The sequence below is a fragment of the Thalassophryne amazonica genome, chromosome 9 (genome assembly GCF_902500255.1).
Source record: "Thalassophryne amazonica chromosome 9, fThaAma1.1, whole genome shotgun sequence".
Lineage (NCBI taxonomy): Eukaryota > Metazoa > Chordata > Actinopteri > Batrachoidiformes > Batrachoididae > Thalassophryne > Thalassophryne amazonica.
In genome coordinates this window covers 67,497,270-67,519,245 of record NC_047111.1, presented here as the reverse complement: position 1 = coordinate 67,519,245, position 21,976 = coordinate 67,497,270, and the positions used below count along the sequence as shown (strand labels likewise).

At 41.8% G+C, this 21,976-nt stretch overlaps 1 protein-coding gene across 1 annotated transcript in view; it reads right to left on the bottom strand.

Annotated features, from left to right (window-relative positions):
- The window catches only part of frem2a (FRAS1 related extracellular matrix 2a), a 301,376-nt gene extending 279,774 nt beyond the window's left edge, over window positions 1–21,602 (bottom strand). The window contains 6 exon segments of the mRNA XM_034178287.1: window positions 7,156–7,245; window positions 16,323–16,343; window positions 16,346–17,590; window positions 17,593–18,612; window positions 18,615–19,089; window positions 19,091–21,602. Coding sequence (XP_034034178.1) covers window positions 7,156–7,245; window positions 16,323–16,343; window positions 16,346–17,590; window positions 17,593–18,612; window positions 18,615–19,089; window positions 19,091–21,295 — 5,056 coding nt within the window. The 5' untranslated portion in view covers window positions 21,296–21,602.
- Between the last annotated feature and the right edge of the window lie 374 nt (window positions 21,603–21,976).

Here is a 21,976-nt window from a genome sequence, read left to right as displayed (position 1 = left end):
GCTGCCCTAACCCACAGGAATATTAGCAAGACGGCTGCTTCCAGAATTTTGTCCCCTCATCAGTCTGTCATAATTAATGAGTTGGGCAATGCTGTGTAATCTCAGACTGCGTGAACTCTTGAACTCAAACGCAAAATGGATTCAATCTCGGAACAAATCACTGCATTGCAAAGGAATTGTACTGCTGAGGACCAGAGAATATTCTTCATAAATTTGGACTCTCGACGGTCAGGGGTGCAGTAAATAGAATTCTGTATCTCTCCGAGAAACATCAACATGGCAGCCTTGTCGGCTCCTGAAGGCCAAATTCCCTGCTCTTCCCCCAGAAGGATCTACAGCCTAGGTGAAGGAATTCGCCTCCCCTTCTCACCCCCCCCCCCCCCCCCAGCCCCCCAGGCTGGGCGGCACGGGCCCCTCCTGCTGCGGCCTTCACCCACTTTGCCTCAATTCGGAAGATGGACTACTTCAAGTTCAGTGCACATAAACAATGTCAAATGTATATGTGTTGTCTTTAATTTTGATGTGTGCCATTATTACGGTAAACAAGTAATAATTGTGGATTAATTGCTGTATCTTGTCTGAGGTAATTGGAGTGTAAACGTAATTGCCCTTTTTTGGGATCAATAAAGTTGTCTGAAGTCTGAAGGTCCAACAGATGAAGCTTCAAGCTCAGCAGCTTTAACACCTTAAAATAAACCAGCCACAATTTCAGCTGCTATTATCATTCCTATTACTACTTTCACATGTTTCAAAAACAAAGCATATATCACAATAAGCTATAGTCTGTACTGGATGTTAGAGGTGGGCGATACCGGGAATTTTGGTATTGATCCGATACCAAGTAAATACAAGCCCCGTATCGCAAATATCGATACCGATCCTTTTCATATTTAAGCTTCACAGATCAAAAGGATCCAAAAGACCTAGGATAGAATTTCCCCAAACATTGTACATGACAACAAAATACTTTTATTATCACAATCAACATTTTTGTTTAAAAAATATCACTCAACACAACTTAAAACAAAATCTACTGAGGTAGAGGGCTGACAACCACAATACAAGGGTGCGCTGCTCCGTGTTATGTGATACAGCGCTGGTCTTACAGACAGAGAGTAGACTTTGATGAATCTGTGTGCGCAGCAGTCAGTGCGTACGGGAGAGAAAAAAAGCTTGAGTATCGATCTTTTTACACAAGGATCGTTCAATATCAATACCAGCATTGGTATCAATATTAGGATCGATCCGCCCACCTCTACTGGATGTAAAGCACTGAGTGACTCAGTCTTCAAGTGACACACGTGAGGTACAGCACGTCTCCATGGCACTGATGCAGAATGAAACATGACGGGTTACTGATATATGAGGTCTCTTAGATAATAAACCGACCCTTTTATTTTATTTTTTTAACTATATGGATTTGAATGACATGCGATTACACCAATCATGCTTGAACCCTCGTGCGCATGCGTGAGTTTTTTCACGCGTGTCGGTGACGTCATTTCCCTGTGGGCAGGCCTTGAGTGAGATGTGGTCCCGCCCTCTCGGCTGAATTCCTTTGTTTCACACACTGCTCGAGACGGCGCACGTTGCTTTATCAAAATTTTTTCTAGACCTGTGAGGAATATCCGAGTGGACACTATTCGAGAAATTAAGCTGGTTTTCTGTGAAAAGTTTAACGGCTGATGAGAGATTATGGGGTGTTTCTGTCAGTGTAAGGACTTCCCACGGAGCGGGACGTCCTGCAGCGCTTCCAGGCGCTGTCATTGGCCTGTTTCGAGCTGAAAACATCCTAATTTAAGGCTTAATTCACCCAGGACATCGTGAGAGAACAGAGAAGATTCAGAAGAGGCCGGCATGAGGAATTTATGCGGACATTCCACTGTTTAAGGACATTTTTTTAATGAAAGACATACGCGCAAATTCGCCGAGTTGTTTCCGTGACGACTCGGCAAATCTGTGTGCGCCGCGACAGGAAAAACACCTCCGTGTTGAAAACCATTTGTAGAATTCAGGCGGCTTTTAATGGCTTTCAACAAGTGAGTAACTGAGAAATTGTTTAACAGCTTGGGCATGTTCCAACTTGCCCGTTAAGATTTCCAACGGAGGTGTTTTTCCTGTCGCGACCCCCCGCGGTGGGGTCCAGCCCGACATGCGACTCTGCCCGCACGTTCTTTCATTACAAAATGACCGTTAACAATGGAATGTCCGAATAAACTCCTCATGCCGACTTCTTCTGAAAGTTCTCTGTTCTCTGACGACTTACTGCGTCAACAGAGCCTGAAATGTGGAAGTTTTCAACTTGAAACGGCGAGACGCTGCCGCCTCGAAGCGCAGATCGCCGTCAGGAGCCGTGGACCGTCCTTAAAGCGACACTACCAGACCAAAATCTCTCATCAGCCGTTAAAATTTTTACCGAAAACCAGCTGAATTTATTGAATGGTGTCCACTCAGTTGTGCCTTACAGTTTTGAAAAAATTTTTATCAAACAAAGCAACAGTCTCTGAGCCATTCATAAACAATGAAAAAAATCGACGAGCGGGTGGACGACTCCTCACTCAAAGACTGCCCACAGGCGAATGACGTAACCGACAGGCGTGAAAAAACTCTCGCATGCCCATGAGGGTTCAAGCATGTCTGATGTAATCACACGTGATTCAAATCCATATGGTTTTTGAAAAAATAATAAGGTCGGATACTTTTCTAATAGACCTCGTATAGTGTGGTTGGTGATATGCATTTTTTTATTGTGCATGGAGTAAATCTGAGTCAACAAAATGGTAATAATTGATGAAAAAAAAAGGAACACTGGCGCAACACAGATATCTGTGCAAAAAAATGTATTAAAGGTGCAAAACAAAGGATGGACTAACATTTCGATGTAAAGTTACATCTTCATCAGAGTCCTCTTTTTTTTTTTTTCCCTCAAGTTTCATCCTGACCTGGTTGCACCAGATTGTTGTGCTTGGCAGAGGTGCGGAGAACCTTTCCTTTTTTGCTGGGTAATAATTGGCAGGTTGGTTATTCCAAATGGTGTTCTATGATATTGTACTATCACGTACCGGGTTTCCTTGATTAAACCCCTGACCTTGAATGCCTCATTTATTGACTGGGTCAAAACTTTGTCTGAAAAAATAAATGCCTGCCTTAAATAAACACTGGGCATTATGTGCATGAAAAAGAATTACATTTGTTTGAGTGACTATTTTTTCTAATTCCACTGTGGAGTGGTACATTAAATCTACAACTCCGTAACTCTGTGGCCACACAATGGCGTGACACTTTTAAAGTTCTCTGTCACCTTGGTGGGTGTCATAATCAGTGGTGGGCACAGTTCCACTAAGCCGCTAACCGCTAATTATCAAAGCTAATGTTTTCATTTTCAGATTAGCTTTTCAGATAACTTTGAAAACCATCAGCAGACCCATTATCTTCTGATAAATTTTGGTCCGATAACTTTTAGACCACTAACATATTATTGCAGGCTTAGTGAATAAAACTTTAACAGTTATCAAACATTTTTGAAGTCTGATATTAAAGATTTTAGAGCCTACCTGTTAAATGTTTTGTAGCAGAGATACAGTTCTATCCTCTACAATTAGAAGAACTGGTCACAGAAAAGAAACAAAACATGGGGGGGTTCTCTTGACTAACTAGCCAGCAATATTACCCAAGTCATCCATAGGCATACAGTTTTAACTTATGGTTAAAATTTTAACCAAACTAATTCTGGACAAGTTATTCAAATTAACGTCACGTCTGAAGTTTTATAAAGTGAAAATATCAGCTATATGTTTTAGTTTTAAAGTATTGCACTAATTTTAAAGGTTTTAGTGTGGACATGGTGTGTGCGCAGTGCATTATGGGTATCGTAAAAGTTCACAACAGGAGAAATGCATTTGAGACGCTCTGATCAGGCTCCACATGGACAACAGCATTAAACCCTTTGTATATTGTGCCTAAAACTCTCGTGAATATATTCTCTGGGATTATAGACATTGTTATTGTGTTTGTTACATGTAAAAATGCCAGAAGAAGCTCAGGTTGCTTCTCCATTATTTTCAACTGGAATGACTGAGCTGCAATCGCTTCCTGTTTGCTCTATAACGTCCTGGTTATTGTCCTTTACAACACTGTTTGTCGTCTTTGTTCCAGAGTAATATGTATAAGATGCCTGTAATTCAGTTTGCATTTGTTACATTCCATGCAGATTAAATGTAGCACACACAAATTATTTATTTGGAATATATGTTTTAGCAAGTTTTCAGGGTCTCTACTGCCATCTCCTGGCCAGTAGTGTTCATGGCAGTATTCGCCCTAAGTATTGAGCTATCCCATAATCCTTTGCGTGCCAGAGAGTTGCTGCAGCCTCTTGCTGCAGCTGATAAAAAGAAATAAAAATGTACATTTTGGCTGTATAATGTTCATTTACAATTGTCGTCATGTGTTTTCTTTCTGTGCTGTTTAAACTGTAGCAACTCTCTGGCGTGCAAAGGATTATGGATTAGGGTCTGAGCGTCTGGGCGCCAGTACATGACAGTGTGCTCTATGCATTTTGACACTGGTTATATCAAACGGTTGCCTAATCACAACTTGACTTGGCTTGGCTTTTGCAAGTGGCTTTGAGCAACCTGCAGGAAGCTTCAGTTTACTACATGGCTTCAAGCACAAAAGCAACTGAGAGGAACCACAAAGCTTAATTCTCTACCTAAACACAGCACTGCCGTCAGGCCGAGGTCTTGGAAAATAAAGCAGTGCTGAGTTATGGTTTGGTGTAAAAAAAAAAATGAATACTGATAGAATAACTACATTAATGTCAATTCTGTCATTTTTGCAAAGTTAAGATATAACATATATCTTTTAATGTTGAATAATGCACTAATTCTGAAGTTTTGTAACAAACACAGACAGATGGCATTCTGGGTAAAATGTGCCAGTGTTCACTGATTGGTTGATTCATTCTATGTAAACCAACACATTAATGTGACGTGTGTCATATGCTCGTGTTTACAGATAAATGTGCTTTTGTAAAATATGCAATTTTTTATTTGTAAAAAAAAAAGCATTTTCAAAAAAAAGCCAAGTTGTAATTAGATAACTGTATGATATAACCGGTGTCAAAATAAATAGAACACTGCCATGATCTACTGGTGCCAGTGCGAATTTGGCCCTTTTTCAGCTGATTTTTCATTTGTGCGAGAATTTTTTGGATCGCACCGAGTTTCAGGTTAATCGCGTGTCCTGCATCATTTAGTATACATGGAGTAACAAGCTGCGTTTAACATCTCATGACCTCTTGCACTGTGCCTGTGCAAACACCACAAACCTGTCTTGTAATGTTTTTTTTTTGTTGTTGTTTGTTTGTTTGTGTGTTTTGTTTTGTTTTTAAACTTTGATGTCTCCCATCGAGAGTTTTTGTAAATTAAGTTTGAAATAAAAGCTTCTGTTTACGTTTTGCTTCTGGAAACACGAGTCTGACGTGTGGTTTTGAACGTACAATGTGTGTGAGAACATAAATGGGGCGCTCTGAACTTTTACACCATGCGGTTCTCTGGTACAGTGTCTGCCCAGCTTCAGTCTGAATACTGCCATGAACACTACTGGCCAGTAGATGGCAGTAGAGACCTTGAATACTTGCAAACACAAAATTCAAGATAATCTGTGTTGCTACTTGCTACGTTTAAGATGCGTGGAAAAGCAAACACAATAACGTCTATAAACCCAGAGAATATATTCCTGAACATTTTAGGCACTAGAGTTTAATGCTGTTGTCCTGATCAGAGTGTGACAAACGCATTCTCCTGTCGTGAACGTACTGAGATTACCCTATCACCCATAATGCACCTGGACACATTATGCCCGCACTAAAACCTTAAAAATTAGCATATTACTTTAAAACTAAAACATATATCTGATATTTTCACTTCATAAAACTTCAGAAGTGACATTAATTTAAATAACTTGTCCAAAATAAGTTTGGTTAAAATTTGAACCATAAATTTAAAATGTATGGCTTGGGTGATATTGGTCGCGTATCAGTATGGGGTTAAAAGAAATGAGTTTTTGTTGTTGTTGTGTAGCCAGTTTGCATTTGTCTGTAAAGGATAGAGCAGTTTCTTCTAGAAGCAGCTCTCTGTTTGCAGAGGGTAGAACTACACATTTATTCACCTTTGTTTACCACATTAACGGACTAAAAATTATTGGAAGATAATTAGTCCGATAATGGTTTTCAGAGTTATCTGAAAAGATAATCCGATAATGAGAACTTTATCTTTGACAATTATCGGTTATCGGAACTGTGCCCACCACTGTATTTGTGCCAGTAGCACTAATTAGCAGGTGTCAATAGCTGGTGGCGTTAGGTCCACTAGTACTTCATTGTTACTGAGGCAATATTCTGGTCATTATTTTTACTACCTGTACCAAAGCCACCTGTAATGAAAACCACCACTAAAAATGTGTTAATCATACACCACAAACAAGATTAGCCTGTTAGCTTTAGCTTGTTCGGCCAGTACGAGAAGGGGTGCATGTTCAGGATTCATTCGTCACGCTTTCCTAGTCCATGCTTCACCTCTTTACCCATTCCTGGGTTGGCTGGGACTTAGGCAGAGTGAGTCAGGCATGTGACATTTTAAGCCATCTTTTTAGAAGATCTATGGGTGATGTCACATACGCTTTGTCTAGTACATGTAGTCTATGGACATAACAGAGGAATAACATCCACTTAATCCATCATTAGGGATGAATACAAATCATCAACCTTTTTAAATACTTGTCATGATTGTTTTAAAATAGTAAACTTCACTCTGCACCAAAATGCATTTGACAGCTGAAATGCAGGTTGTCTGCTGAGCTCAACATCATGAGCTCTGACTAACGAGCATTTCACTGAATTCTGACAGCTCGAGATCCAGAAATGCAGCAAGAAAAGAATTATCGCCTCTGATCACATGAGCGACTCTAAAGGTCAGAGCTATAACCAAAAGATGACAGCTTTGAACTTCACGTGAACCGTGTCTCTCTCAACATTAGGCTGAAATACCGTTTGGCAACATACATTCAACACCTATGTCTTCAATTATGGTGAAGTTATTCTGTTTGAAGGGCAGGAGGCGGAACTGTAAATGCAATGATAAAAAGGCGGCACCTTACCATCATCCTCCACAGAAAAATGGAAGAGGTCAGCTGTGGCATTTTCTTCGCTCCGTAACACATAGCAGATGTTCAGATCGTTGACATCGGCTGAAAGACAAACATTAGTTCAGATCAGTTGGGTTCAGTCTGCAGGGCGGTGTGACGTGGAGATAAACAACGGTCAAAGACGAGCTGAAACAGCGGGGCTTTTTAACGTCCGTGAAAGCGGAACACAAAAAAGCCAAATCATGATGGTAAACAAATACTTTGCTGTGATCTTTGCGAAATCAGTGGAAATCCTGATTGCATCCCCTTGGGGGGTTCAGTGAAGAGTTAGAGTGTCTGGGATTGCAATTGTCCAGGATTAAGACTAAGGTCCAGTCTTTCAATGACTGTCTGGATTCGGCCATGACAAGTGTGTCTGTATGTGGCAAAACATGTGAAACTTGTAGAAACATTATCTCAGCAGTGACATTTCTGTCTCTGGATTCTCAGTCTCTGAGATCAGAGGACACTGGGCAGAGGCGTTTGGTGATGCAAGAGAATGAAGGTCCAAGTCTTTAGGATACTGGTGCTTCCTGTCTTACTGTATAGTCATGAGATTGAGTTAAAACAAAAAAAAAAAAAAAAAACACTGAAACATATAAATAAATAAACATAAACATATAAATAAAATAAAATAAAATAAACATATAAATGTTATAAAATATATGGTGAAAAAAGAGGTATTTTTGTTGCTGCAAATGAGCAATTAGCATAACCAGTTAACCATAAAACCTAAATCAAAACATACATTTGACTCTTTTACGACAACAAACGCTGACCCATTAATTATTATACAGAAAGCAAATGCACAAACATGCTGAAATGCCAGCAGCGTAATGCTAATTTTAATACTGAAAACGCCATACACATACTAACGCGTTAGCATAAAATACATCTATTAACTGTTTCAGAAGACCATAACAGGTCAGTTTAACATAAAAAAGGTAAATATTCCTCACAGACATATGCTCTTTAGGGTTTTAGTGGAGAAAAATTAAGATAAAGCGAAATAAAACAAATGAAACCAACGAAGCAGCAGCTCGAAGCACTCCATTGGTTCAAGATTCAAAGCAAAGCTCGGTTGATTATATGGAAGAAATGAAACATTTGCGGTAACACAGTTATTTAGCAACTAATTGATGACTAAATTAGTTGACAACTATTTTAATAATCGATTTTAATCGATTAACTCGATTAGTTGTTTCAGCTCTATTCAAAGCATGTTACAATGATGCCTCACATTCACCCATTCACACAGACACACTCACACACCGATGTCAAGCTGCTGCCATGCAAGGTGCTCACTACACACCAGGAGCAACTTGGGGATTAGGGACTTTGCCCAAGGGTCCGTAGTGATTGTTCGCCAGACGGGGGTTTGAACCGAGGATCCTCTGGTCTGAAGCGCACTGCTTAACCACTAGACCATCACCTATCCTGTGGTGAGGGAACATCAGCTCAGCATCAGAACTCTGGCCACGTGGTGCATTTCTCTGTGAATGATCCAGCATGCACGTATCTCAGTGTTGAGGACACTAGCAATCAGAGCAGGCTAAGGGGGTGTCACGTGTCACCTGGCTGTGGCAGAGATGGTTATGTTTGAGCGGTGGGGACAAACTGTGGTGTGGTGGATGCGGCTACATGCGGCACTAGATATTACGCTCCCAGAGTTGACTTGACTTGATCCAATAAATGAGTTAAGAAGACTTTTGTAACATGTGCACTTCCATGAAATCTGTCCTCAGTGCCAAAGACAAACAAACAACAAAAGAAACCTATATATTTATGTATCAATTTGCATTTTAAGAGAAAAGCTTTCATGTGAAATTTCATGCTGGCAGCACAAAGAGCCTCAAACGCACTTTGAAGTTGCGTTATGACACCCTCTCCCACCTCCCTGTGTCGAGGCTTTGTTGAAGGATGTTGCTGGTCCGGCACCGGCCCTGTATCAGCTGCAGTAACAGCAGGTTTCCCCTGTCACACTGATTCACTTCCTTATCAGTTCTCAGCATGAGCAATTTTCTACCACAGAAAGCAATCTGAAAGTCACGCAGCCTTAAGCCGCCACGATAAGGCTGTGGCCGAAAATCTGAGACAACTGAAGCTGAATCTGCATTAAAGGTTTGACTCCCGAATGGCCGGTCGTAACTTCGGCGTCTAAACCCCGGAAAAGCGGACGACTGTGGATCTTTTAATGACGGACGATGTGAGAATGTTAAAAACAGGACTGTAGCACTTACACACCTGCTTTCTTTATGTCTGTGAAATTCAAGACTGCACGTTTCTACTATTCTCCAGAAGCACCGATTACAGTGGAAGAAAGTCATCAAAGCTGCGAAAGGGCTTGGCCCCCGTGAACCACATCCTTCAATAATAGATGTCAGCAGAAGGAGGCTCATGAAAGTATAAACCCCTGACTCCTCACCATCACTGCCACTCCTTGGTCTATTCTACCATGAACCAGAGCATGTGAACCATCATGATGAAATTGCACATTGTCAATTTTCCCATGTGTGTTTTGACATTTTGGATACACCACTACCTTGACATGGAGGACCATGTGAATATAAAGTCAACACGGTGATCTAGGGGACGCAACGTTCATCAAATATTTAAGGAGACTGCCTCAGGGGATGTGCCCTGGAAAAAAGGATAAGTAAATAAAGACTGAAGGATTGTCTCTTTCACTTGACTGATTCGTCTGACGAGCGTATTTGCTCTCTTGCTCACTGTGTCTCACCCTCATTCTTTATTTCGCCACACGCCACCTCTCTTTTGCCTCCTTTGCACTTTGTTCCACTTTACGCTCTCCATCTGCTCCCTCATTCTCAAGTGCACTTTCCTCTCATCTGCAACCTTTTTTTATTTTGTTCAGAGTTGTGAAAAGTGTCTGTCTGCTGCACACAGACGACCTCCTTTTTCATTGGCATCCTCGGCCCATGAACCAGTTTTTGACGCCTTTGTCAAGATGTGGCAGGTGAATTTTAGTGAATTTAGGCTAATCACCACAGCAGGAAACAAGATTCTTCATTCCTCGATTAGCCAAAATGTCATCATCGATATGCTGTCCGCAGTGCACATGCATGACTCGTATACAGTTAGGGCCATAAGTATTTGGACAGTCCTTTTGCTTTTGTGCACCACCACAATGAACTTGAATGAAACAATCAAGATGTGCTTGTTGTGTAGACTTTCAGATTGAATTCAAGAGGTTTAACAAAATATCACATTAACCACTTTGAATTATAGCCATTTTTATAGACAGGCCAGACTTTCAGAGTTCATAACTAAACTAGCGTATTGTCTGTGGGGATCCACAGGTTCTACTAGTAGATTGGGTAGTATTTATAAAATAGGTAGCTGACATTTTTTCAAGAGTGTAATAAATTATGCAAAGTTTCTATAATGATTTTAATTGAAAGTGCAGGAAATACAAATGAGAAAGTTTTGAGTGTAATTGTATTTATTATTTGGCACATTTGATGTCATGTGTTACAAGGTAACAAGGTTGAGATATTTCCTTTGTTCAGAGCTTGTCTGGTTACCAGGGACTGCTGTAATGGTGATATCAACATCCATTGTTCACTGTTAGGTAATATCCCTAATTTCTCCACAAATATTAGTCTTATCAACTTTCTGTTTTCACGATGTTCATCCTTGACCCAAAATACATTAGCATACCAAATGACAAATGTTAGCTATTCCCAGTTTCTCCGTGATCAATGTTACGTACACACAGAAACCACTTAGCTTTTAATATATACACTCAACAAAAATATAAACACAACACTTTTGGTTTTGCTCCCATTTTGTATGAGATGAACTCAAAGATCTAAAACTTTTTCCACATACACAATATCACCATTTCCCTCAAATATTGTTCACAAACCAGTCTAAATCTGTGATAGTGAGCACTTCTCCTTTGCTGAGATAATCCATGCCACCTCACAGGTGTGCCATACCAAGATGCTGATTAGACACCATGATTAGTGCACAGGTGTGCCTTAGACTGTCCACAATAAAGGCCACTCTGAAAGGTGCAGTTTTGTTTATTGGGGGGGGATACCAGTCAGTATCTGGTGTGACCACCATTTGCCTCATGCAGTGCAACACATCTCCTTCGCATAGAGTTGATCAGGTTGTCAATTGTGGCCTGTTGAATGTTGGTCCACTCCTCTTCAATGGCTGTGCGAAGTTGCTGGATATTGGCAGGAACTGGTACACGCTGTCGTATACACCGGTCCAGAGCATCCCAAACATGCTCAATGGGTGACATGTCCGGTGAGTATGCCGGCCATGCAAGAACTGGGACATTTTCAGCTTCCAAGAATTGTGTACAGATCCTTGGAACATGGGGCCGTGCATTATCCTGCTGCAACATGAGGTGATGTTCTTGGATGTATGGCACAACAATGGACCTCAGGATCTCGTCACAGTATCTCTGTGCATTCAAAATGCCATCAATAAAATACACCTGTTTTCTTCATCCATAACAGACGCCTGCCCATACCATAACCCCAACGCCACCATGGGCCACTCGATCCACAACACTGACATCAGAAAACCGCTCACCCACACGACGCCACACACGCTGTCTGCCATCTGCCCTGAACAGTGTGAACCGGGATTCATCCGTGAAGAGAACACCTCTCCAACGTGCCAAACGCCAGCGAATGTGAGCATTTGCCCACTCAAGTCGGTTACGATGACGCACTGGAGTCAGGTCGAGACCCCGATGAGGACGACGAGCATGCAGATGAGCTTCCCTGAGACGGTTTTCTGACAGTTTGTGCAGAAATTCTTTGGTTATGCAAACCGATTGTTCCAGCAGCTGTCCGAGTGGCTGGTCTCAGACGATCTTGGAGGTGAACATGCTGGATGTGGAGGTCTTGGGCTGGTGTGGTTACACGTGGTCTGTGGTTGTGAGGCTGGTTGGATGTACTGCCAAATTCTCTGAAACGACTTTGGAGACGGCTTATGGTAGAGAAATGAACATTCAGTACACGAGCAACAGCTCTGGTTGACATTCCTGCTGTCAGCATGCCAATTGCACGCTCCCTCAAATCTTGCGACATCTGTGGCATTGTGCTGTGTGATAAACTGCACCTTTCAGAGTGGCCTTTTATTGTGGGCAGTCTAAGGCCACCTGTGCACTAATCATGGTGTCTAATCAGCATCTTGATATGGCACACTGTGAGGTGGGATGGATTATCTCAGCAAAGGAGAAATGCTCACTATTACAGATTTAGACTGGTTTTTGAGTATTGAGTTCATCTCATACAAAATGGGAGCAAAACCAAAAGTGTTGCGTTTATTTTTTTGTTGAGTAGATGATTTACTGCCCCTGCTGGAATGGTGTATGAGTCCAGAATTAATTATCACTGTCACTGTTGTTCTCTAATATCCCTATTTTCTCCAAAAAGATTAGTCCTATCAACTTTTCATTCTTGCAGTGTTCATCCTTGACGCAAAACACATAAACATACCAAATGGCAAATGTCAGCTCTCCACAGTTTCTCCGTGATTGAAGTCACACACACACACGCATGCATATATGTACACAGAGGCCACTTGACTTTTAATATATACAGTCGATGGGCAAAACTAATTATAAGGATTGCTGTTAATGCAATTTTTCATCTTTACCACCAGTTTCTTTCAACAAGTAAGGGGATGGATACATGAACATTTCCAAGTCACCAAATATATCTTGGACTTCATTTATGTCAATCATTAAGAACTCCACTGTATTGAAGAATTCCACTCTGTGCTAAATCTGTCTGGACTAGGCAATTCTCAAAAACTGAATCACCATAGAAGAAGATGACTACTGAGGAAAGCCACCAAGACATCCATGACAACTTCACTCTACCACGAAGGTGTGTAACTGGTGGTGCAACAGACAAAAGTTGTACAGTGCACAGTTTATGTAATCACAGCCACAAAATCATATAACTCCTTTAAATGTGTCACGATAGTCTCGGTGGCTTCCATCACCAGTGTCCTTCTTGCTCATATTAACCATTTAGGGATTTTCATTTTTGAGAACTACTGCAGAAAAACTTGCAATATGGTATCATTCTGTATGTATATATTTCATAAAATCTGGCTGTAAAAGTGATGATTTGATTAAATATAATAGTCCTTATACACATTTATAGCTATTTATACATAGTCCTAAGAGTTAGTGTGATATTTTTTATTAAACCTCTTAAATTAAAGTTGGAGACTCAACACTACAAGTCCATCTTAACGGTTTTATTTCAACTCCATTGTGGCAGTGCACAGAGGCACAATTACACAAATTGTGTAGAGAGTTATGAGGCAGATTTATATGGGTCCTTAAGATGCATAAACAGCAATAAATCGCCCTCAAACCGCCCTGGTCAACGAGAGCATGTGCGCGGGCTGAAATGTCGCCCTGTCTCCAAAACGAGAGACGCTGACCTTTTCACACCCTCCTCTACTTGTGTCTTACTTCATTTAATGAAGCGCCATAGAAATGTCCAATGTGAAAATTTCCCCTTGAGATGCAGAAATAAAAAATTATTCATCTCTAACCATCTACAACACATTTGCACGAAGCATCAGCCTCTTTATCGGCCTGCTAATTACAATTTGATGAGCGAGGTGCATCGAAATCAGGCGCACAAATTAACTATTGAAATTCCCAAGCCAGCACTTGTCACTCATGTGAATATTACGCCACATATCCAAATGTTCCTTTGGCTGTGTGAAAATTTTAGCCAATCTTTTCTAATTTCAGTCATCACTGAACTTTGTGTTTTTCCAATAATGACCAAAAATAACCTTACATTTTTCAATAAGCATAGTGAAGAAGGTGTTAAAAGCATGAAAAAAAACACATTTGACACTTTGCACAATTATATATACCTGTTAGCAATTTTATTTATTTATAAATTTCTAAATTTTAATTTAATGATTTTTTTTTTATGGTGGAACAAACCCGATGTAACATATTAAAGGGGTCATATGATACACCTTTTCCACAAGCTGTATACTACTTGAATCAGATGCTCTTCAAAACATATATTGCAGATGATGCATCCTTCACAACAAAATTATCCTGAAAACATAACCGTGGTGTTTTAGGTCTATTGCTTTAAAGGGGGGTTAGAGGAAACAGGTATAGAGCATTTTTAGTTTGTGCACTGACATTCTGGGAACTGTTTACCAAATGGAGCAAGTGAGTTCCCCTGAGGTTTTTAAAACTAGACTTTTCTTCTCTTGACTGACCACATTTTTTTTAATCTTTTATTCATTCAGTCATTCATTTCCTACACACACTTATTCCAATTAAGGGTCATGGTGGTGGGTGGTGGGGGCTGGAGCCTATCCCCACAGAAAACTGAGCAAAAAAGCAGGGTTCGCCCGAATAGGCCCTCAGTGTATCAAAGAGCCACATACAGACAGGCAAAAACATTCACACCTGCAGTCAAGTTTCCAGTTGACTTATCCCGCATGACTTTGGAAGTGGGAGGAAGCTGGAGCACCCGCAGGGAACACTCATGAACATGGGGAGAACATGCAAACTCCACACAGGTGGGAAAGGCCCAAGTGGGAAACGATCTCAGGACTTTCTTGCTGTGAGGCAACAGTGCCTAACCACTAAACCATCATGCTGCCCCTGCTTATCTATTTTAATTTGCATTTTGTGTATTTCTTATTTGATTAATTCTTTGTCAGTGAATGTGATTTATACATTATAGTATTGTATTTAATTGTCCTTGTATTTTATTTTGTGCATCACTTCATATGTGCATTTGAAACTGCCACATTATTATTACCTCCGCCAAGGAGGTTATGTTTTCGGTCGTGTTTGTTTGTCTGTCTGTCTGTTTGTCAGCAGGATAACTCAAAAAGTTTTGAACAGATTTTGATGAAATTTTGTGGAGTGGTCGGAAATGACAAGAGGAACAAGTGATTACATTTTAGTGGTGATCTGGATCACGATCAGTTTAGTTGAATAATAAATTGAATTTTGTCTCTTATTTGTTTTTGTCTATAAGCACATGCAATATCAGTATCAGTGCTCAGATGACAGTAGTTTCTGGGAAAGGTACAAGTTGCAATAAACTGTGATGCCAAGCACTAAGGATACATGCTATCCAGTCACAGCAGATGAAACTTTTTTACTACTGAGCAAACATCACTGTTAGACTTTTTTAGGTTCAATGACTCCACGGCGTGTAGATGGCGTCAGTGACCCCGAGGTTTGCACTCTCTGAGTGCTTCTAGTTATTATTATTATTATTATTATTATTACCTGGGCACAGGTGAAGAACAAAGCAGGATATTGTCTTGGGTAGCTATCTAGATGTGATTAGATCAGGTCAAGGACAGTGGAATATAGGTCTCGGAAACATGTTTCAGAAACAACACCTTTTATTGTAACCTCAACAATCAAGAAGCCTATCCGCATCAACTTGGTGGGAATATACTTGGATAGATATCAAGAGGTCATTGGGTTTTGGAATATAGGTCAAAAGATAAGGTCAAGGTCAAGGAAATATGGTCCAAAAACACATTTTTGTGTATCTCATATTTGTGATTGATTGGTATGAATTACTTCATAATGAAGTCACACAGAAGTTATATGATGAAGTCATACATAGTAAAACAACACCAATTATTATTATTATCGTTTATTATTATTATAGACATTTTGTAACCTATGTTAGTTTTGTATATGGCTTCTTTAAAAGGAAAGAAGTTAAGCGTTCAGCACCCTAATTTTCACCTTCTGATGTCCTTCTTACTGAGTGTCTCACAACAAGAGAGAGTCAGATATGGACTTTCATTATGCATGTTACAGATGTCTAAAATAATTTGTTTCAAGCCTACATTTAAGTTTTTGCAGGATGATATTTCTACATGCACAGATATATAGAATTGTGGGACTTGGAGGACATTAAACATGAAACTCCAACAACATGTAATTGTAAATGGGAGATTAAGAACTGATTTTGCACAATATCATCCCTTTACATTTTAGAATTGTATTCATTTACACCATCACCTCAACTACTAATTGATGAAATTGCTGTTATAGAAATATGGAATCCACCTGTGGTCATGACTGCTGGACTTTAACCCTGTAGAGGTGTTTTGGGGCTTACCTTGACTAAACATGTTGATGAGTTGTTTCCTTGTTGCAGGTTAACGATGTAGCCATGTTTGGGCTGGGTGGTGATGTGGAACACCACTGAGAATGGGCTGCTATCTCTGTCTTCTGCTCTGAGTACTTTGGAGGTGATGGGGAACCCCAGGTGACTTGTGGCTAAGATCTTCAAAGTTTGAGCACCTTTATTTACCACAATCTGTGGGACGCCATTGTTGATCACCACTACGGTGATCACCACAGTTTGAGGATGTTGAGTCTCAAACACAGTGTCCGGGAAAAACATTAAGTCAGTGTGTGTGCCATCAGTGATGACAAGGAAAAGGAAGTCCTCTGATGATTTAGTACCATCGTGTTTGTAGCTGATCAGGTTTTCACTGAGGTCCCATTTTGTGAAGGTAGTGACAGCTGTGGTCTGGTTGTAGAGAAGTTTGCCATGAAGCGGCAGCTGGGTGATGGTGAATTTTAGCAGTCTCTCATCTGTATCCTGGTCTTCAGCTGTGAGCTCAAATGGTGTGATGAGCTTTGTCTGTCCTTCTGTGACAACAAGACCGTTTGATGCCACAATAGGTTTCTTTTTGTCCACATCCACAATCAAGATTCTGAACGTTCTGAAGACGGGATTGAAACCATCTGTTATTTCAAATTCAAAACTGTCCATCTTCACTTTGTTATCTGAAGTGTGGATGTAGTAGATTTTACTGCCAGAGAGTTGCAGCTGGGTGAAAAAGGTGATAGGCATCCCAGGACTGTCTGTGCACTCCAAGTGGCCTAAGACAGGAGACCTGGTAATGGTGAAAACCAGGTTTCCATCTGCGCTGTTGATGTCAGTAGGGCTGAGAAGATCTGTGGTCAAAGTTACCCTACCACCTTCTTTCAGAGATACACCTTTACTGACATCAGGAGAGACCATATCAATACCGCCCACAGTGATATAAAAGTAACGGTCAGTTAGTGGATTTATACCGTCCGTAACATCAAATTTTGATATTAATCGCAGACGCTTCTTGTCCATTGTGGGTAATAAACAACAAGACCCTGCATCAATTTCAGCTTGTGTAAAATTCATTCCTAACGTGATGTTCTCCAAAGATCCAGACGGTTTCTTCCTTTGCAGGAAGCCCTGACCAGCCCCAACCGGATGATATACACCAAACATACTATCATCTGAATCTAAATCTGTAGCTTTGAGCACTTTGCCATTGATCTCTTTAGTCTCTCCCACTTCTACCTCCAAGCCATCATTAATCTTCATTCGGGGGGTTCATCGTCAACAGCAATGATCATAACTATGACTGTTTTCTGCACTGCATACTTTCCATCTGTGAGGGTGACATCAAAGCTGTCCTCTGCGGTCTCTGAGTCATCGTGCTCATAAATAATACTCAATGCCTCCCTAATCTGCTCTAAAGTGAAATTAGTCACCAAAACAGAGCCGGTGGATAGCTGGTTTAAAATAGTGCCATGTTTGGGAGGTTTGGAAATGATAAACGTCAACTCCTCTAGTGGAATATCGCCATCGAACCCGTTCAGAATGGGAGTGTTGATGACAATATTCATCCCCTCCATCACAACTATCTCCCTGGTGTAAATCTCCGGCTTTTCGTCATTCGTGAGGATAATAACTATTGGGAAGAAATGGTTTTCGGAGAAATTAATGCCATCTGAACACCTAAATATGAACCTATCCTCCACTGGCTCTACTCCTTTGTGAATGCTCTGCACATAGTAGATATTTCCCTCGCTGATGTCTTTGATGGTAAAAGCACTGATAGCTGTTCCAGATCTGGATTTTTCTGAGGCAGGGGCAGGTGATATATTTTCTACATAGCCAGCAGTGGGCTGAACAATAATGGTGCAAAGAATATCATCTACTGGCGTGTCATTATCATCAGCATTCAAGTGCTGAGGGCCAATGGCATATTTCTGCCCTTCAGTGACATTAAACTGAAGTCCAACTCTGACTTCAGGGACCTGGCTGTCAACCGGTAGAATAGTGACTCGAACTTGGATTCCATTGACCTTATTGTCACCTACTGTCCAATCATCAGACGTGTCAGTGAGCGTTAAATTAAAGTTGTCATGTTGAGAGGTCATACCTATCTCACTGCCTGTGTGTGCGTACACAACCACACCATTAATAATGTCAGCCTGCGTAAACTGAGTTGCAGGCACCCCCTTGACCAGGATTTCTCCCATAATTGGAAAATCTTCTACAATAAAGGTTAGCTGGAGGTTGTCTGTGTCGTCATCATGGCGCTGAATGACATTAGTTGTGATTTCCGTAGACCGTTTTCTAGCACATCTATATGCGACCCAATTGTTCCTGCAGGCAGGCTCACAATCGGAGTCTCATCATTGACAGATTTTACTAGGACTTTGACTGTTACCGTTACAACGTGAATCCCGTCGCTGACATCCAAGTGAAATTCATCGCTTGTCATCTCATCCCCGCTGTGAATATATGAAATCTTCCCCTCTGAGATATCTTCAAGTTTGAACACCCCGTTTCTCTCTAAATCTGTGAACGTGAACTGGATTTGACCGTGTTTAGGAGGCTGGCTCAAACGAAAGGAAATGTGTTTGTTCTCTGTGTCTACGTCTGTGGCGCTGAGCTCGGCGACAGTAATGACGTGCAGCCCATGTTTGAAGACAGTCAAGCCTGTGTTCATGATCTGAGGGGGCTTGTTGTTGATGGGCTGCAGGTAGATAGTGAACACGCCTTCTGCTCTGTTACCAGCCGTGTCTTCGACAGAATAACCAAAACTGAACCACGTGAGTTGTGATTCGAAGCTCTACACTAGGCGGCGAGTAAGAGATGTTACGGTGATTAATTTGAGCTTGTGTGAACTCGGTGACTTCAGAATGGGGACTTTCGGTCAGAACTACAGAACCAAAGATAATCTGGTTGTTTTCATCTGTATTGGTTGGAGGCTGGATGACTGTGTATTTGAGGTCACGATCTTCTGAATCTAAATCAGTGTAACGAAGAGCTTCTTTGCTAAAGCGAGTGACCTTGTGCTCCTGGACGGTCATGTGTAAGGTGGTGCCAGGGAACAGTTCAGGGGGTACACTGTCTACAGGTAAAACTCTAACTATGAACGCACTCTGTCCTGACTCATTAGGGGGGATGTTATCATCCTGAACTGTGAACACAAACTGATCTATGACCATGTCTGTGCTGTGAGCGCCTGTGTGCTTGTAAAACAACTTCCCGTCAGTGATATCTTTCTGAATCCAGCATTTCACCTCCTTCTCATACACGTCATCCTCAGTGTTAAACTTCCAAGAAGAGGGGTCCTCAGGAGCGTCTGACTGCCTGAGGAGCAGCACCCCGATTGTAGAAAAAGGCGGGATGATGGTAAATTTAATAATAGAATCTTCAGAATCAATATCAACTGCACTGAGCATGAGGGGAGAAATGGGCAACATCTGATTTTTGAAAACCACCAGGCCAGTGTTGGCATTTATTATCGGGGGCTCATCATCTGTTGGAACGATTGTTATAGGAAAGAGGAATTTCACTTCATTTTTCCCATCTGTCATCTTGAAGATGACGTTGTCGCTGTACGTGTCGCTGCCATCGTGCTGATACATGACGACCCCTGTGGCAAGGTCTGCCGGCGTGAAGGCTTTCTGGCGAGATCCCAGTACCGTGAGGTCTCCGTGGCGCAGCCCATCCATGACTGTCACGATGACCGCGTACAGATTGTCCTCATCATTGATTTCCAAATTGTGCTCGCTGAAGAGCGGCCGAGACTGACCTTCGTAGAGCAGCTGACCCGTATTCCGTGTCACAACTGGGGTCAGAGTGTTCATCGGCTTCACGATGATCGTGAAAGCAAAGAGGTCAGACGCTGCCCCGTCTGTGTCCAACACCTCAAACTCTAGCTGGAATATCCTGTCGGTGTCTGAATCCAACGAGGGGGGTTTGTAGGCTATTTTAAGTTCACGTAAGTCTCTCTGGTAAAAGGAGGTGATTGGCAGGTTTCTATCATCTGTGCTGATGATGTAGCCCTCCTCATAAGACAAAGGGGAGGTGATGTTGAAAATCAGATCATCCGGGTCTGATTCAGAATCCTCAGCTGCGAGCATCTCAGCGGTGATTCCGGTCAGGACAAACTGGCTGACCTCCATCATCATCATAGCTATAAAGCTGGGTTTGGGAGGATTGTTTTCTTCTCCTTCTTTGATGTGAACCATGAGATGAAAGTACTCCTGCTTCACCAAGTTTCCTTCCTTATCATGCAGCTCCACCACCATGGGGATATAATCCCTGTTTGGAGACTTGTGCTCAAAGGTGTGCTGATAGCGGATGTCAGCTTTTGTGAACTCGTCACAGTCCATCATTGTGGAAAGTTTACCCCCATCAAGAAGTCTTCCATATCTAGGGAGCACTCCTCCTGTCACCAGGGAGGTCACCTCACATTTATAACAGACTCCGTCGTAAGTGAACTCTAAAATCTTCTCATCAATGCGATTACTGATTCCTCTGAGAGTGGCAACATGTAGAGGTAGGTTTTTGGTGAGGAGCTCCTGCTGCGTAAAAACGACCTCAACCTCCATCATGAAGGGGATTATAACGGTTTCGCTTTGCGAGTCATACCTGAGCTGCAGTCTGACTCTGTCTTTAGGTGGACTCCTCGCGCCGAAATGCGAGTACGTCACGTCATTGGGACCGAAATCACACGGGAACTTTTTGGGAGAGAGATGTCCTGGTCTCTGCGCCAGCGGATCGTTATCCAGGACGGTGATCGCGCACTGGTCCCCCGGCTGCGTCTGAATCACCAAGTCATTAACAGGATCGATGAAGACGGATCTCCCGAAAGGCACGCGTAATCCGTTATTCGCCACCAGGATCGCGTCCTCGGACAGTTCCGATCTCAGTGCGTAAAACAGCCCAGAGCTGTCAGACTGCGCGAACGCCAGACCCGTGACAGAAACCCACAGGAGGAGAAGTTTGCACAACATTGTGGATGCGATCCAAAAACAGTCTGCTGGAATGTCGCTGAAGTTAAAAATCCACAAATCGCTGTGAGTCAATCACATGCTGAAAGTCGTGCGCATCCATCAGCCCGGACGCTCCGCGCAGCACTCAGCGCAAGAACAGCGCGCAGGACTTTTAACTTCAGGTACTTGAGTGTGTGCGTAAAAGTGCCGCCGCCAAAACGCGCGCGCATTGGAGCATTCTGAGGGCTCGTTAGCTCCGTGTGAGTGCCAGTGGCCAGCAGAGGTGACACTCACAGCGGGGGCGGGACCACAGGGGGACACTGAATTCCAGATGTGACTCATTAAAGTGCAACATTAGTGCCACACATCACCAAACATCTCCGACTGATAAAAGCAAGCGGTGGTGAAATTACACTGCAAAAAAAGACGAGTAAATTAAACATTGTCAAATAAAGACAAATATTTCACATTTTTCTGGTAAGATATTTCTTCTTAATCAGAGTTTGTCAGTTATTTCAAGAACCCAGTGCTTGTTCTGTTGGCAGATAGTTTTGCTTACCCAAACAAAATATTTTCCATCTCTTTGTCTGTCTGTCAGTCAAAATATAAAAGCCGAAACAATGCCATGCATAAGTATGGATACCTTTTACAGTTTCTTTAGACAAGTAAGGTGTTGGACAAGTCACTGAATTATGTCTTGGA